General features: G+C 36.1%; 1 protein-coding gene across 13 annotated transcripts in view; it reads right to left on the bottom strand.

The window, feature by feature from the left end:
- The window catches only part of Rc3h2 (ring finger and CCCH-type domains 2), a 52302-nt gene that overhangs the window by 6134 nt on the left and 28802 nt on the right, over positions 1–17366 (bottom strand). For 7 of the 13 annotated variants that reach the window (XR_005286134.1, XM_038335907.1, XM_038335908.1 and 4 more), the window contains 12 exons: positions 15522–15830; positions 10619–10833; positions 10238–10270; positions 7972–8405; positions 7016–7180; positions 3815–3961; positions 3271–3484; positions 2817–2901; positions 2300–2381; positions 2080–2214; positions 467–574; positions 219–367 (listed from right to left, as the gene is read on the bottom strand). Coding sequence is in view for 12 of the 13 variants with exons in the window: in XM_038335907.1 (XP_038191835.1) it covers positions 219–367; positions 467–574; positions 2080–2214; positions 2300–2381; positions 2817–2901; positions 3271–3484; positions 3815–3961; positions 7016–7180; positions 7972–8405; positions 10238–10270; positions 10619–10833; positions 15522–15830 (2076 nt within the window). In the remaining variant the exon portion in view is untranslated. The remainder of the gene's footprint in view (positions 1–218; positions 368–466; positions 575–2079; positions 2215–2299; positions 2382–2816; positions 2902–3270; positions 3485–3814; positions 3962–7015; positions 7181–7971; positions 8406–10237; positions 10271–10618; positions 10834–15521; positions 15831–17366) is intronic. The other 6 variants (XM_038335910.1, XM_038335911.1, XM_038335909.1 and 3 more) reach the window with 5 other exon arrangements.

Raw genomic sequence — 17366 nt, 5'->3', positions numbered from 1 at the left:
GAACTTTCATCCCAACAAATAGTTAAGTTTTAGGTTATTAAAACAAACTACTTTACAAGTTCAAATTTCCCCAAAAATACAGACTGACCAAATCATTACTTTAATACATAAGGGTCCCCCTAATAGTAAAAAGACAAAATTAATCTAACACTACATCTACTTCTCTAAATATTTATATCCTATGTCCCCTGCTGATAAAGGATCTGTCTAACACTCACAGAGTTACACGGTCTTCACCTAAACTCTGTCTCTTCTGCTTTACTGGGTCCTTCTGCTGTTGCTGGCCAGGATGGCCATTTTCCACTGCTGTTCCATTCAGCAACTGATCATTTTGAGAACTGATACCAAGTTGTATGTCCAGGATTTCCTAAGAAAATAAAAAGTTAATCTTTCAATATGACAGTATTTTATGCGTTTTAATTTACAACAGAACAAAGTCATCTAATTATCTAATTGTGACACTTACTTCAATTTGTTCACTTTGTCCATCAGGTTCATCAGTGTCAAGTGCTGAAAGCTCTAACTCAATATCTCTATCGGGCTTTGTATCTACTATGTCTTCTGTATAATCACTCTGTAAATAAGAAAAATATTAATTTTATACCTGCAGAACCTGAGGCCTCCTTTAAATTAAAATGGGAATCCTACAGATTTAGCTAAAGATCAGAAGTCTGGAGATAGAGACAGAGACCCACATTGGAGCACTAGACTGTGCTCCCAAGGTCCAGTTGAAGAGCAGAAGGAGGGAGAAGGAAGTCAGGACCACGAGGGGTTGGTACACTGAGACAGTGTACCCAACCAAAGCAAGCTGGACTGGGAGTGAACGCGTATGTGATCAAACCAGACTCTCTGAATGTGGCTGACAATGGGGGCTGACTGAGAAGCCAATTTGTCTCTACTGCATGTACTGGCTTTTTCGGATTCTAGTCTGTTTGGATGCACACCTTTCCTAGGCCTGGATGGAGGGGGGAGGGCCTTGGACTTCCCACAGGGCAGGGAACCCTGCCCTCTCTTAGGACTGGAGGGGGAGGGGGAGGGAAATGGGAGGAGAGGAGGAAATGGAAATTTTGAATGGTATTATTTATAAAGCAATAAAAATTTTAAAAATGTGCATATAAATAAAAAATTTAGAGCTGGAGAGATGGCTCAGCCGTTAAGAGCACAGACTGCTCTTCCAGAGGTCTTGAGTTCAATTCCCAGTAACCACGTGGTGGCTCACAACCACCTATAATGAGATCTGGTGCTCTCTTCTGGCCTAGAGGCAAGATACTGCATATATCAATCAATCAATCAATCAATCAATCAATCAATCAATAATCTTTTTTAAAAAGTAGCAAAAGAGAACAACAAACAAACCTTTAGTGAGGTAGAAAAAGAGCTCCCTGCAACAGCAAGGGAGAAGACTAAAAGATGAGGTTGCCCTAAAAAGCATTTTTCAAAGCTAGAAATAACAGATTCCCTTAAAAAATAGAATACTGTAGTCTTCATATAACTTCTTTAAAAAAATTTCTAACATTATAAAAAAGGGTATTACAAAGATACTATTTTGCATTTGAAATGTGGAAATGAAAATTTATAGTCTCTTCATATGAATACTCAAGAAATTAGTCACTCAGTTTATCTTAAACATTTATGCTTTTTCAGTTTAATAGAACTTAATTAAAGTTGTCCATTTAGAACAGGGTTACAGTGCAATAGTTTATTTACTAAGATAAATACGAAGAATGAAGCTTCTAAAACAGATTCACAAACTTTACTAAAATTTGAAGGACCTTTCAAACTTAACTATTAATAATTCTGTTTTAATTTTGAAATTATAACATAATTACATTTCTCCCTTCCCTTTCTTCTCTCTAAGGCCTCACATATATGCCTTCCTTCTCTCCTTCAAATCTGTGGCCTCTTTTATTTGTTACTGCATCTTCAAATGTACTTGCATATCCAAATACATTTCTAAATATAAAAAAAGTAATCCATCATACCTCTGAAAAATTCACTAAGAAATAGTAGGTACATCTCAATACACAGTTACAGAAAGCAAATACATTAATACGAAGCCAAGATATTCAGTTTTCTTACCTCTCCATTTCTCAGTTCAATTTCCTTGCTTAGAAGATTTAAAGTAAGATGTCGGCCTTCATCCAGAGAATTCCACTTCTGTTGCATGGCCAGAGCATTAGCTTCCCTCTGAAGAAGTAATGAGTTACTCTTGGCCTCCATGAAGAGAGAGAAAAACATAAACTTAGCTTTCAATTATTATTTACTTTTTAAAAATCAAAGCTAAATAAATAGAGCCTACCTGCTGAAGTTCAATGCTCAAAAGGTCTCCAGTACTGGAATGCTTTCTATGACCAGATAAATCAGTAACAATGAATCTGTCCCTTTAAAAAGAAATATGTTTATTGTAGTAAAAGTGAGAAATAAAGCAACTAAAGCATTAATGACTATATGTTCTTTGTAACTATCAACACTGAATATGTTTTAGTCATCATTCCAAATAGCTGTGTATCTACTGTGGCTTATTCCATGGAAAATTAGTAGTGATACACACACACACACACACACACACACGTATATATGGATGTAAATTTTTTTTTTTGATTTTTCAAGACAGGATTTCTCTGCAAAACAATCCTGACTGTTCTGAAACTCGCTCTGTAGACCTGTAGCTGGCCGCAAACTCAGAGATCTATCTGCTTCTGCCTTCTGAGTGCTGGGATTAAAGGCGTGTGCCGACATCGCTCGGCTGGTTTCTATATTTTAAGATGCATGTAGTTTGAAAGTAAAGTATCGTAAGGAAATGAGAGCAAAGTTACCGATCAATATAGTGTGCTGATGATGTGGCCTCATTTCCATATGAACTCCACCTTGAATCAACAGCATTGACATAAGGGACATAATCTGTAGGAAACAAAAAGAAACAATTATTAAAAAAGCAGAAGATAAGCCAGACAAGGTGGTGCACATCTGCAATACCAGTACTCAAGAGACTGAGGCAGGAAGACTGCCACAAGTTTGAGGCCAGCTTGGATACAGAGTGAGACCATGTCTCAAAAATAAATAAATAAGAAGACAAAGAAAAATTTAAAAATCAGTATGTAAGTACAAATATACTTTTTAAATGGCTGTGTATTTTTTCCTACTAGCCAAAGGATTTGCTTAAAACACTTCATTCTCAGTTTTAGATGGTTAGATGAAATGTTTTCTATCTCACAGGTTAGGAATAAAAGTACATGGTATAAATTCTTTGGTATTACTAAAATGGATCACCTGATACACTGATGGGCTTAGTAGTACTTCCTTGGGAAGCAGTTGCCTGGACAGGATCTGTTGTATGGTAACCTGTTCGGGAGGATCGGGAAATTGCACCCCATTTTGAGATAATTGGTCCATCACTAAAGGGAATAATTGGGTCTTCTTCTTTTGTCCTTCTCTGAGTTTCAAATAAATGAACTCTTCTCTTAACATCCCCACTGTCCAGGTCCTGCACAAAACAAAGAATATCAATCAAAGGTCATTACTGTAGCTAAAGATAAACTATGCTCTTAGAAGACACATAGTTAAGTTTTTCTGGTCAAATTTATACTAACTGTGGATCTAAATGGTACGTAACAACCATATTAAACTACTAAGTTATGGTTAAATAATTGAAACATTCTATGAAATTTGTTTTATTAAAATATTATCCTGCTATTTACACTTAAGTTATACAGTCAGAATATAAAAAAAATAGCCTTCATTTTAAAACTTGAAACATTAGCATTACCTTCCCTACCTCCAAAACCCCCTTTTACCCAGTCAAACAAAATCATACCATTAGCACAGCATTTGAATTAGCAATTACGTCTTTGGGCTCTGAATCAATGGCATTTATACAAGAGCCTATGGTGCCACAAGACCAGGGAGAATAATGGGAAAGATGGTCTTCCTCAAATTTTGTGCCACTCACACTCTCAGAGAACTGATTAAAAAAGGAGGAAAAAAAGGCAAATTAGTATGAGACCTAACTTTACAAGTTTGTAACTAATACTGAATAACTACTATACAATTAAAGGATCATACAGTTAATAACTGAACTCTTTCCAGAACTTATGTAACAGCTGGGCGTGCTGCCTCACTTCCATAATAACTATAATATGGTGACCTGAGGAAAAACTGCATGGAGTTCAAGGTGAACATGAGCTATATTGGGTTCCACATCAGCCTGGTGGTGTGGAACAGAACCTTCTCTCAAAAGGAATAAAACAAACAAATAATAAATCAGCTCTAAGCAATAATATTCATATAACAGAAAATAGCACACCTTCTTTTCCTCTGTCTTGTAAGTTATTTATTCTATACATTCTTTCATTTTTGTCCTATTAAGTGATTTTTAAAAATTTTTTTAAAACACATTCAAATTTCATTTTATTTATTTATTTATTTAGTGCTTATGTACGCAGGTGCCATGAGGTATGAGAAGCCAAAAGACAACTTGTGGGAGTTGGTTCTCTCCCTCCACCATGTGGGTCCCAGGAATCAGACTAAAGGTATCAGATTCTACAGCAAGTAGTACAGCAAGTAGCCCTACTTACTAAAGCTTACTGCCTCAGTCCTTTAAGTGTTCTTACAAAACTCCTGACCAGTAATATCAAAATCAATTAATAACAACACACTAAAATGGTATGTGATGCTAGCAAAAAAAAAAAAAAAAAGAGGAAAAATAAAAAACACAGATCATGGTCCATGTCTTAAAGCAGTCTATAATTCTCTTGAGGAAAAAAGATCATGTAGCAAATAAAGGAACATCATAATTTATGCAGTGTTAACTAACAAAAGGAATTCCAAGGCAGCTCTAAAGCTAGAAAAGGAAAAGAACAGATGTGAAAGGAAATGTAATATACTATAATACTACTGCCAGGACACTAAAGTTTTAACAATCATAAAATCTACTTAAATAATTATAGAGACTGGGAAACTGAGGAACAGAAAAGTTAAACATGAGTAATGCTATTTGCCAATACCTGATCTGAATCGCAAAGAAATACTTATTTCTTAAAGTATATTGCATAAAAAAGTGAAACTATGGGCCAGACAGTGTTGACACACACCTTTAATCCCAGCACTTAGGAGGCAGAGGCAAGTGGATCTCCAAATCTGAGGCCAACCTGGTCTACAGAGCTAGTTCCAGGACAACCAGGGCAACACAGAGAAACCCCATCTCCAAAAAACAAGAAAAAGAAGAAAAAAGGAAAATTATTCTATAATATTGACATCTTTAACATCATTGCCAAGCTGTTTACTAGAGGCAGTCTCAGTTTAGTGAGATGAATATGAACAGGTTAAAAAGTAGCATTTTAATGAAATATTCCTGAATAGAAATATTTATTTAATTTGGGCGTTATAGCTCACATTTGCAGATCCAGCACTAGGGAGGCTGATTCAGGGGAATTGCTGAGTCCTGGGCTACCTAGTGAAACACTGTCTCAACAATCAAATTAGGGAATGGAGAAATGGCTCAGTAGAGTATCTGCTCTTATTCCAGAGTACATGAGTTTGGTTCCAGCACCCACACTGATCAGTTAATAACGTTCCTTAACGCCTGTTCCAGAAAATCCAATGCCCTCTTGCCTCTATGGGCATCTATATAGGTGGTATAATCTCAGACAGACAGACAAACACACACACAGATTTTAAAAAGTAAATTAAAAAATAAAAAACAAGACAAAACTCAACAAATTTAATTAAAAATGAATGTGTATGTATAGCTAGGACTATGCCAAAATAATCCAATGGTAAGAAGCACAAATGAAATAAATTTGGCCAAGTTGACAATTTTGGAAGTGATATAATTATATGTAATTATTATGAGTCATTTTTTTGTATGTCTGAAACTTTTCATTACAAAAAGGTATAAAAACTGTTGTTTGTTTGTTTGTACCAGAAACCTGAGGAAAAAATAAACAAAAGAGTATGCAAAGAAATTTTCTCATCATACAGTGGTAGCGCACACTTATAATCCAGCACTTGAAAGGCAGAGGCAGGCAGATCTGTGAGTTTGAGGTCAGTCTGGTCTACAGAGCAAGTTACACAAAGAGACCCTATTTTGAAAAACATAAAGAAAAAAAAAACAAAAAAGATTTTTCCTCTAATATACTATATTTAGAGAAATAACACACACACACACACAACATACAATAAAAAAGGCAGATAGAATAGAAATCATCCTGTCATAGACTTGTTTTGTAACAACTAACAAGAATAATTAACAGGGATACAAATAGGAGAAATAATACAGCAGGCCATTTCTGTACTTCCTGTGAAACAGAAAAAAAAAAAAACAGGATTCAAACTCTAAGCTATGTATAAACTGAAAGATATTGGACAAATTATTTAAGTTCCCTGGGTTATAAGCTATACAATGCAGATAATACATGCCTTCTAATTTAATTCATGAGAATTAAATAAAACAGCATTTTTTAAGTAGTTACTACTAGGTAACTACTAGGTAAATGGTAGCTATATTTTTATTCTGAATCTTACACCAATCAGGAATTAGCATAAAGTTCAATGGTAGAGGATGTACAAGTTTTGGACTTAGCCCAAAACTAAAAAAGCCAAGAAACATAACAATAACAATAAAAATATAAAGTATTAAGTCTACTACTGCAACAATCTTGAAATCTTGGTAAAGGACCCTTATGTTGAGAATCTCCTCCCCTAGCCATAGTTTACACGCCGCTTACTGAGCTAAATGTTTTTTGTTTGTTTGGTTTTTCAAGACAGGGTTTCTCTGTGGCTTTTGGAGTCTGTCCTGGAACTAGCTCTTGTAGACTAGGCTGGCCTCAAACTCACAGAGATCCACCGCCTCTGCCTCCCGAGTGCTGGGATTAAAGGCGTGCGCCACTACCTCCCGGCTAATGAGCTAAATTTGACTTCATACAAAACCATTCCAAAATATACAAATCAGTTAACCATAATTTAAAGTCATCTGTTTGAACATCAGTGATTACTAAGTGGTTAAAACCTTTCTTACATCTGTTCGGAAGTCTACACTGAATAGAGAAGGTGGTGTTGGTGACTGTGTTGCCACAGGAAGAGTTGAAGAGACAGGTGCTTTCTGGGTATGGTACTGTGCCCACTGATCTGGCTTTCTTCTTATCTGTTCCTCACAACTGGTCTTCAAATGACTACAAGGCTCCTAAGAAGGATAAAAGAAAAAAAAAATCTTGGTCACCTGTAGAGTGGTAAATAAACTATGTTCTGTGAGAATAAAGTAAAAAGTTTCTATGGTTGGGATGTACACATGTATAAAAAGAACAGAGAAACTGCCTTAGAACCCTAGTGTTTTCTCTATACTCAAATGGTTCAGCTGATATCAAGGAAAATGTGAGCACTCATTTTTCTACTTTAGAAGTCATTTGTATATATGTGAAGCTACTGAAAAGAGGCCTTGTCCTTCTATCTTCAGGACTGTTTTTAAATTTCTGCATCTGTTCCTAACTGAACATAACACTTTTTTTTTCTCCTTTTTTTGGTTTTTGTTTTTGTTTTGTTTGTTTTTTCAAGACAGGGTTTCTCTGTGAAATAGTCCTGCTGTCCTGGAACTCACTATGTAGACCAGGGTGGCCTTGAACTCACAAAAATCCGCCTGTATCTACCCCCCAAGTGCTGGGATTAAAGGCGTGATCCACCACCACCTGGCAACATAACACTTTTTTGAATACTATCAAGTCTAGTTCTAAGAGTTTTGATTTTTTTTAAACTAATTCTCACAACAGTCTTATAAGTAGGTGCTACTCTTACTTCCATCAAACAGATAAAAAAAAAAAAAAAACACAAAACGGACAACAACAACAAAAAAGGCCAAGCCATACAAAGGTCAAACAACTTCTCTAAATCACAGTGAGTGAGAATCTATCTGGTTTAACTCAAGACACCAGATCTCAACTAACACACGACAGTAATATTTTTATGTTCAACATTATTTACCCTTGGTAAAGGCACAGTCGTCCTTGGCTCATTTGGTGGCTGACAAGCCATTGAATAATATCCATCTAATGAATTATATCTTTCCCGTAAAGATGTCTGATAGACAGATGAATGCATCACATCCATTGGAGGTAAAGAATTGCTTCTAATAATGTCATCTCGTTGGTACATAGCTGGGCGCCAGATGCGCCTGCTGTCATACACAGGAGCATACATTCCAGAAGGTACTGGAGGAACTGGTCCGTACTGCTGCGGAGGAGGAGGCTGGTAAGGAGAAGAATTCATTCGGTCTCGAGGGGAAAATGTACTGTAATGATCAGCATATGGCATGGAAGCAGGTGGGAGGGAGGACTCTGGAACATTATTGGACCTCACAAAGCGAGGAACACAAGGAGTCACACCAGCTGGTACCGTTGGAGGTGGTGGGTAGTATCCTTGAAAATTGGAAAGAGGAATATTCAATGTAACATCTTAGTAAAAAGAACATTTTATAATGTTTCAAGTCTAAAGCTGCCCTGATTGTGGGAAAATATAATCAGCATTGACCTTTACCTTCATATAGAAACTATATTATTGTCAAGATACCATTATAGTAATATCAACATTCAACAATGTTAAAACTACATGGAGCTTTTGCCAGATAGCAGACTGATTCTTGTTTAATGAATCTTTCCCTCCCTCCCTCCTTCCTTTCTTTTTAGGTTTTAAAAGACAGGATTTCTCTGTACTCTGGCTGTTCTGGAACTTGCTTTGTAGAACAGGCTAGCCTCAAACACACTGAGTTCCCTTCGTCTGCCTCCCCAGTGCTGGGATTAAAGATGTGCAACACCACTGCCCAGCCTGTTAAATGAATCTTTTCCATGAGGTTTCTAAATAAGTAATTAGTTATATCACTGTCTCTTATTAAGCATTTGAGTGCAGAGGTTAAAGATCTCTCTTTCCTTCCTTCCTTTTTTTTTTTTTTTTTTTTGAGACTGGCTGCCCTGGAACTGGAACTCACTCTAGACTAGGTTGGCCTCAAACTCACAGAGATCCGCCTGCTTCTGCCTTCCCAGTGCTGGGATTAAAGGCGTAAGCTACTCCCACCTTAAAGATCTCTTTCAGAATTTGTTATTCATTTTCTTTCCAAATTGTACAAAAAATAGATATGACGGCACTCTCCTTTTATCCCAGCATTTGTGAGGCAGAATAGGTGGATCTCTGAGTTTGAGGCCAGCTTGGTCTAAGAGTTTCAGACCAGCCTGGGCTACATATATTGCGATCCTGCCTCGAAAATAAATGAAAATTAAAAAGTAGGGTTGTAGAAATGGCTCAGTGAATAAAAGCACTTGCTATTCTTGCAGAGCACCTGGGTTCAGCTTCCAGCAACCACAAAGCAGTTCACAACCATTAGTAACCCCAGTTCCATGTATATACACATACGGACAAACACTCATATACATAAAAGTAAAAATGTCTTCTTTTAACGAAGCACAAAAGCATTACATTTTATATACCATTTCATTGAGGTAATTTTTACAAAAGACCTAGTATCTAGGTAGAAAAGAATAAAACAGACTCTTACCTCTAACTAGTTATAAAAATTAATTCTGTAGAGAGTAAAGATTTCTATATATTACCTGGAACTATAAACCTTTTAGAAAAAATCATGAGAAATGCTTCAAGGTACTAGAACAATCAAGATTTTTTTTGCTTTGTTTTGGAAAAAACCCCAAAAGTAAAAAAAAGACAAATCAGGAAAGTGGAACTTTCTATCAAATAATAAAACTTCTCATAGGCTAAAAATCAGACTGTAGAAGCAACCTACAGAATGGGAAACAATATTTGCAAGCTACATATATGACAAATGCAATAAAAAAACAAAGCAACTTGATAAATATAAACAGTATATTTAAATAAACATTTGCTAAAAGATATCCAAAAGGTCAACTAGTAAAATACAAATGTTTAACACCAGTAATATTTTGGAACATCCAAAAAAAAATATCACCTTACTCCAGTACGAATGGCTATTATTTTTAAAAAAAAAAAAAAAAAAAAAAGATAAGAAAAGAAAAAAGAAAGCCAGGACAGCAATTAAGAGCATGTAGACCAAAGTTCAGCATGAGTTCACCTCCCAAACCCACATGCTGGAAATAGAGAACTGACTCTGACTACCATATGTGCACTGATGCACCAATGTTCCCTTTTTATTACACTACCCCCACATACACAGAAAAGACCAAAGATACCAAGTACTGACAAGGATATATAACAATACAAATACCTGTAATAGTGGGAATGTAGAAAACATATGCACCTAGGTATATGAATGGAGCAAATGTTAGTGCAATTGTAATGCAAATGCAAATGAGTAACAGCCTTTGCTGGTTGGTTTGTCTATTTTGAAACATGGTCTCCTGTAGTACAAGTTGACCTTGAACTCACTGTGTAGCTAAGGCTGGCTTGACTTCTGATTCTCCTTGACACCGTCTACCAAATGACAGAATTACTAACTAGAAGCAAGTATTTCCTAGGGCAGAAGAAAATTTATGGATCATGGAGTAGTATTAATCTGTTAATTTACTCAGCCTAGACACTCATTTATTTAGGATAATAAATACTTATATTGGCTTCTTTGTTCTTAGAATCGACTAAAATTACTTACCTGTTTGTGGGTATTGTGGGACTTCAAAGGGTATCTGAGTCCTTGGGTCTTGAAAATACTGAATGCTTTCAGAATGCTGAGGATATACTGGAACTCTAGTTAGAAATGGGCTGGATTTGGGAGGCACAGAGCTTAACTCTGTTCCAAAATTAGAGGGCCCAGCGGAGGTAGCTGCTGCATTACTTACAGGAGTCTTCGGAGGAGAACCAATTTTACTGGAGAGAGAATTGAACAAAGAGGAAAGGATAACTATGATCACTAATTTTCCTCAGAAAAATGTCTCATAAAATTTTAAGCCAAAATTATCAACAGAAAACATGTCAGGTATTTTGACAGGGGCAAATATATTTGGCAAGAAATTTCACTGCCTCCTCAAACTGTAATTCACAAGCCCATATAGTTTAACAGTTCTCATGTTCTGATGAGGCTAACAGGATATAAAAACAAATTTCAGGCACTAAAGTGGCTTTTCACCTGACTTTGATTCACTCTTTAAAGGTTTTTCCTATTGAAAAAAAAAAATCAAAAAACAAACAACAAATCCTGCTCAGTAAGTTTAAAAAATAAACAATAGAAAGTCTACTAGTAGAAGTCTTTGGGATAAAGAAGATAGAAACAGTAAAAAAAATTGATTAGCTAAAATGTAATCTAAGAAAAGTCCATTTTTGTCTATTTTGTTAACTCTATGAATGTGACATCTAGAAAACAGCTCCTGGCTTGGAGCAGGCACTCAATAAATATTTGCTTGAAAAATAAAATATATCCTAGTACAAAGTGAGTACTTAATATTTGTTGGGTGATGTAAAGCCAATTCATTTTTTGTTTTAATTTAAAAGGAATTTCTTGGTTGTATAAGCAAGTAATTAGCCCCAAAGAACATTATCATAACATTCTTGTTCCCTTTCTAAAGCTTTATAAACTCTGCAGGCAACAGTGCACACAACTTGAATCCCAGTGCTTGGGATGCAGAGGAAGGTGGAGGCCTGGGTTTGAGTTCCAGGACAGCCAAGGGCACACAAAGAAAAACCCTGTTCCCCCCTTCCCACACCCTAAAAAAAAAAAAAAAGGAAAAAAGAAAAAAAAAAGCTCTAAAATTTCTACAAAGAGTGTTAAATATATAGGAATTCAATGGATTACAACCCAATCACATTAAGAAGCTTTTTTCCAGCCAGGCAGTGGTGGCGCTGACTTTAATTCCAACATTCAAGAGGCTTTCTTTGCACACACATCTCCCAGAAGAATGAAGCACACATATTACTGTGTTCCAATAATACAAAACCATTCAAAGTGTATCATATAGAACTGTTTATATATCTAACACCCAAACTACACTAGAAGACTCTTAGAGGATGGGGTTTATCTGACTCATTTTCATAAGGACATCAGTTGGGTCTCATGTTTGGCATGTATTAGGCAATCCATATATTTAAATGAATAAGTAGTTTAATTACATCTTAAATTTTTTATTGTGTCTTATTTACTCATGTGTGCATGTGTACACACATGGAGAAGAACAGACTGTAGTACATTCTCTCCTTACAACTCTGTAGGTCCTGGGATTGAATGCCAGTTGTCAGGCTTGGCAGCAAGTATATTTCCCTTGTAATCATCTTGCTATACATCTTACAAATATATTTCCTTTTATACCTAATCGCTTATTTTATGTGCTTATGTATATTCATTGGCATGCACCTGCCAAACAATACATATGAAGAACAGGATGGTAACTTTTGGGTGTCTTTCTCTCCTTCCACCATATGGCGTCAGTCACCAAATGGCGTCAGTGGACTGAACTTAGGCTGCAAGGACCTTTATTAACACACTGAATTACTTTACCAGCTCTGTCCATTTCTTAAGTGGTAGAGCAGATGCCTAAAATATAGAAAGAGCCAGGCTTGATTCCCAGACGAAAGGAAAAAAAGAAAGTTAAGAACTCAAACTGTAATTCATGGTTTTAAGGTATGTACGTATCACTTGTATCAATAAATCAAGATTTATACCAATACTGGCTTTTGACATAAGATTTCCAACTATCTAAATAGAAGTCTGCACCCATTAACATTCACTCCCTATGTCCATCCTTAACCCCAGCAGTGACTACTGATTGTCTTTCTCTCACTACAAATTTGCCTTTTTTTGGACAATTCTATTAAACTGAACTGCAAACAGCATTTTGCACCTGGGTTCTTTCAAGTCACCATAATTTTTTTTTCTCTTTTGGAAGTGGATATTAAAAGCGGGGTTGTGCATGTTGGCATGCATGGAGAAACTAACCTATATATCTGAGGAGGGGATTCGACAAGGTCTTACTAATTTATTCAAGCTGACCTTAAATTTCCTCTGTATCCGAGGCTGGCCTTGATCTTGGGATACTAATAACTCAATCTACTAAGTCCCTAAGACTATAGACCTGCACCACCAGGCCTGGTGTAGCGTATTTCCAAGGTTGATGACGTGACACATAGTGATTTTTCATGGCAGAATAACATGCTACCTTACCAAAATCTTTAGCATTCTATCTTCTAAACATGTAGCGTAACGTTTTTATAGCCTCATAACAGTTGACTTCTATGTATATGTATCCGTCAGTTAACATAAACCTTCAGATACATAAATGAGTATCTGGCGCTAGGGATCAAATCTAGGGCTTTTTAAGCAAGCACTCTACCATTGAGCTATAACTCCAGCACAAACTTTCAGTTCTCTAAGCCTAGCCCTAATACTTCACATATTTACCAGTAAAGTTACATCATATTGTTCCCCCATTAAAACTTTTATACTACACCAGGAACATGGAATACGCCTATCCTTTAATATGCTTCATTTGTGTAAATGCTACATCCACATTTATAGAACTGAGTCCTTCAAAAGAAGAGAAGCCTATTCTTCAGGTCTTTCGTTTTTGTCACAATGCCAGTGACAAAGCTTAGAATGAAGTAGTCAATATTTTTGATCTGTCTTTTTTCAAATACATTCCAGTGAAGATCATTCTTTTAATAAAGAATTTCCCCATTACATACTGAACTATACAAGTTGAAAATATATTTAACTTATACAGTCTCCATGACATCAAGTCAGTAACAGTTTACTATGTGCAAAGCATAATGCTTTTTTCCCACAGCAGACATATACTAGTACTGACAAACTTACTCAAGAGCAATGAAATCTGAAAATGCTTTTAACTGCAATTTTTAAACTTCAAAATATGAGATTCCAAAACTGGAAGTAACTTCTAATTACCTCAAACTTTCAATACTTTTCATATTCATAAGATTAAAAAAATCCTTTTATAAAATGAAATCTTACATTGATAACCAACAACAATAATGGTAGTAAAAACAAAGCAGATATTTACTGAGTGGCTACTAATGGACAAGTAATGTTCAAAATACAGTACAGCATTAAGTCGTTTAAGTTTCACAAGTACTGGGCTGGAGAGATGGCTCAGAGGTTAAGAGCACTGCCTGCTCTTCCAAAGGTCCTGAGTTCTATTTTCAGCAGCCACATGGTGGCTCACAACCATCTGTAATGGGGTCTGGTACCCTCTTCTGGCCTGCAGGCATACACACAGACAGACCAATAAATAAATAAATAAATAAATAAATAAATAAATAAATAAATAAATAAATAAATAAATATTTATTTATTTTAAAAAAGTTTCACAAGTACTTGATCACTGACTTGCATACCTAGCCCATGAAGAAGTTATTGTAATTTGAGGTAGACTGATAAAACAACTCATTTAACATCCAATAGTAAGAAAAAGTTGAGTCATAATTTGAGTCCAAAGAGCTTGGCTCCCAAGAGTCTGCCCTAAAATATATTACAGAGAATGTAGTGGAAGCTGACTGAAACAGCTAGAAATTCAACCTTCTCACCCGCTTAGGTTTCTACTTAGATTTCTATGAAATTCATACTGAAATTCAAGAAAAATAAAGGTATGGAAATCCTAATTCTGGTCCAGTCTCATTAATATAGTTGAGGAAAACAAAACTCAAGAGTTAAAGTGACTTTCCAAGTTTGCAGAGTTATTCAGTTGCCTTGTGAGGATTAGAACTCAAATTTCTGCTGCATGATGGCACACGCTTTTAATCCCAGCACTCAGGAGGCAGGGGCAAGTGGATCACTATGAGTTCGAGATCAGCCTGGTCTACAGAGTGTGTTCCAGGACAGCAAGAGCTGCACAGAGAAATTCTGTTTAAAAAAAAAAAAAAATCCAATGGTCCATGGCATATGTAGAGATGAAGAGAAGGGAGCAGACTGCAAGTGTTTGGTGACCAGATGTGACAATATATTGTATGTGGAGCATGAAAGCAATTCACCCAGCATACTGTCAACATCAAGGCTCTGGGCTGGAGAAACTAGGATGTGAGTTACATTGCCAGTTGCTAGAATGGGAAGCCAGGAAAGGACAGATTTGAAACAAGCCTTTGGAGTTGTTTTTAGAACTGCTAAACTTAAGGAAACTATCAGAGTCACAAGTAGAGCTGTGCATGCCTGCAACCCCAGTACTCAGGAGGCTGAAGCAGGAGAATCGTGAGGTTTTCTGATTGCTTTTAGTTTTACTTGCTGGAAGTTGAAAGCTGCACTGTATGAATGTTAGGCAAGTGCTCTACCACTGAGCTTATATCGCTAGCCCAGGAGCTTGAGTTTAAAACCATCCTGGGCTAAAAAACCAAACAAACAGAAAATGAGATTCAAGTGGACTTTTGTAGCAAGATGGTGAAATATTTGGGTCAAAAAAAAAATCCAATGGGGAAGAAAAACCTCCAAATTTCTTTGTATTTAGTTTATTACATGAATAACTGCATAAAATTTCAACTAATTATTGTACCTCAGGATAAAAAAATAAGGTCATTTCTAAAAAGGAGAAATAAACCCATCATTTTCATCCAATACCTACTTTTCAGACACAGACTCTGCAGAGGGCCCAGCAGGGTTCTGTCCATTAGTGCCAACTTTCCCGACTTTCTTCACAGTCTCTAGAGTTCTTAGCGCACTGTCAGTGCTTCGTGGGATTAGCTGGGAAACACTGTTTTCTGCATTTGAAATTCCATTTGTACTTGGAACAATTTTCCCAGATGTTTCAGTACTTCCTATGACCGAAATGCCATTTCCAGCTGTGGTTGTAACAGTGCTGTTTATACCAACTTTATTCAGAAGAGGGAATGTTCTTACAGTTGCACTCATCTTTTTGTTCCTTAATCGGTACCTGTTTAAAAATAATCAACATATTTGTAATACTGTTCCCAATTTTAATCTCAAAAGTAAAAAAGAAAATATTTCTTAAAAAGGAAACAGCTTTGTAAGAGTTTCTTCAGCTAAATAACAAATACTCTACAAGCCACATATGCATGTAATATACATGCATACACACACATATAATTAATACAGCAAGCAAGTACATAAACATTTGAAGCTTTATGAAGGAGTAGAGTTTGAAAATCATCTGGTTTTTTTTTTTTTTTTTTAGTTTTTCAAGACAGGGTTTCTCTGCAGCTTTAGAGCCTGTCCTGGAGCTAGCTCTTATAGACCAGGCTGGTCTCGAACTCACAGAGACCCGCCTGCCTCTGCCTCCCGAGTGCTGGGATTAAAGGTGTGCGCCACCACCGCCCGGCTGAAATCATCTGTTTTTATGTTGTATCAAAAAAGCACCAAATTCTGAAAGTAACAGAACAGGAAAATATTCAAGAGTTGAATGCATTCTCTGCTGTTATTTAATTATATAAGCAGAGTGTAATTATAAAGAAATAATAAAAACTCAAACTCATTTTTGAACTTTACACCAAAACATAGAAATTTTATATTATTCCTAAATGAGTTTATCTCCAAAGAAGAGTATTTAGATTACAGATTTTTCTGATATCAATTTATTTATGAAGACTGGATATAATGTTGTAATACACAACAATATGATCTTTTAGTTCATATAAAAATACTTATAGCTGGGCAGTGGTGTGCACACCTTTAATCCCAGCACTCGGAAGGCAGAGACAGGAGAATCTCCTTGATTTTGAGGTCAGCCTGGTCTACAAAGTGAATGCCAAGACAGTCTCCAAAGCTACAGAAAAACCCTATCTTGAAAAAAACAACTAAAGAAAAAAAATTTTCTACTTGTATATTTCATTCTGGGACTAGAAAGATGGCTGGAGGGTTAAAGATCACTGGCTGCTTTTTCAAAGGACCTAGGTTTAGTTCTCAGGACCCAACAGCAGCTGGCAACTGTTACTCCAGTTCCTGGAGATCTAAGGCCCTCTTCTGGCTTGTGCAGATATTGCACGCATGTGGTACACAGCATACATGCAAACAAACACCTTAATACCTAAAATCATTATTTAAAATTTTTTTTTAAAATTCTCATTATTACACTGTCTTAGTCCTGGTCCTTACTTCCTATATTATATATATATAATTAGAAGAAAACAAAATCAATAAAGGATGAGTGCCCTGAGATAAGACTAGATAACGAAGGAATAGAATAAAACAGTAAAAACAAAAAGCAGAGAGTCAACAACCCTTATAGTGAGTGACTAATTCACATACCATTATAGACACAGGGATTGGTGGCCCAAGAACTTTTTCTTAAGGAAGAGGAGGAGAATGAGCAGACTTATACTACAGAAAGCAAACTGTTACCATCAAGAGGTAAGGAATTCGTTTTCTTCAGTATGTTCTCTGAAATGTCTTCATTCTATTCTTCAAAGTTCTTAAAGAAAATGGCCAGTTACTCCTTGCTTTCCAACTTCAA

The sequence above is a fragment of the Arvicola amphibius genome, chromosome 7 (assembly GCF_903992535.2).
Source record: "Arvicola amphibius chromosome 7, mArvAmp1.2, whole genome shotgun sequence".
NCBI lineage: Eukaryota > Metazoa > Chordata > Mammalia > Rodentia > Cricetidae > Arvicola > Arvicola amphibius.
The sequence above is the reverse complement of the archived record's forward strand: the minus strand, read 5'-3'. Positions and strand labels throughout refer to the sequence as shown.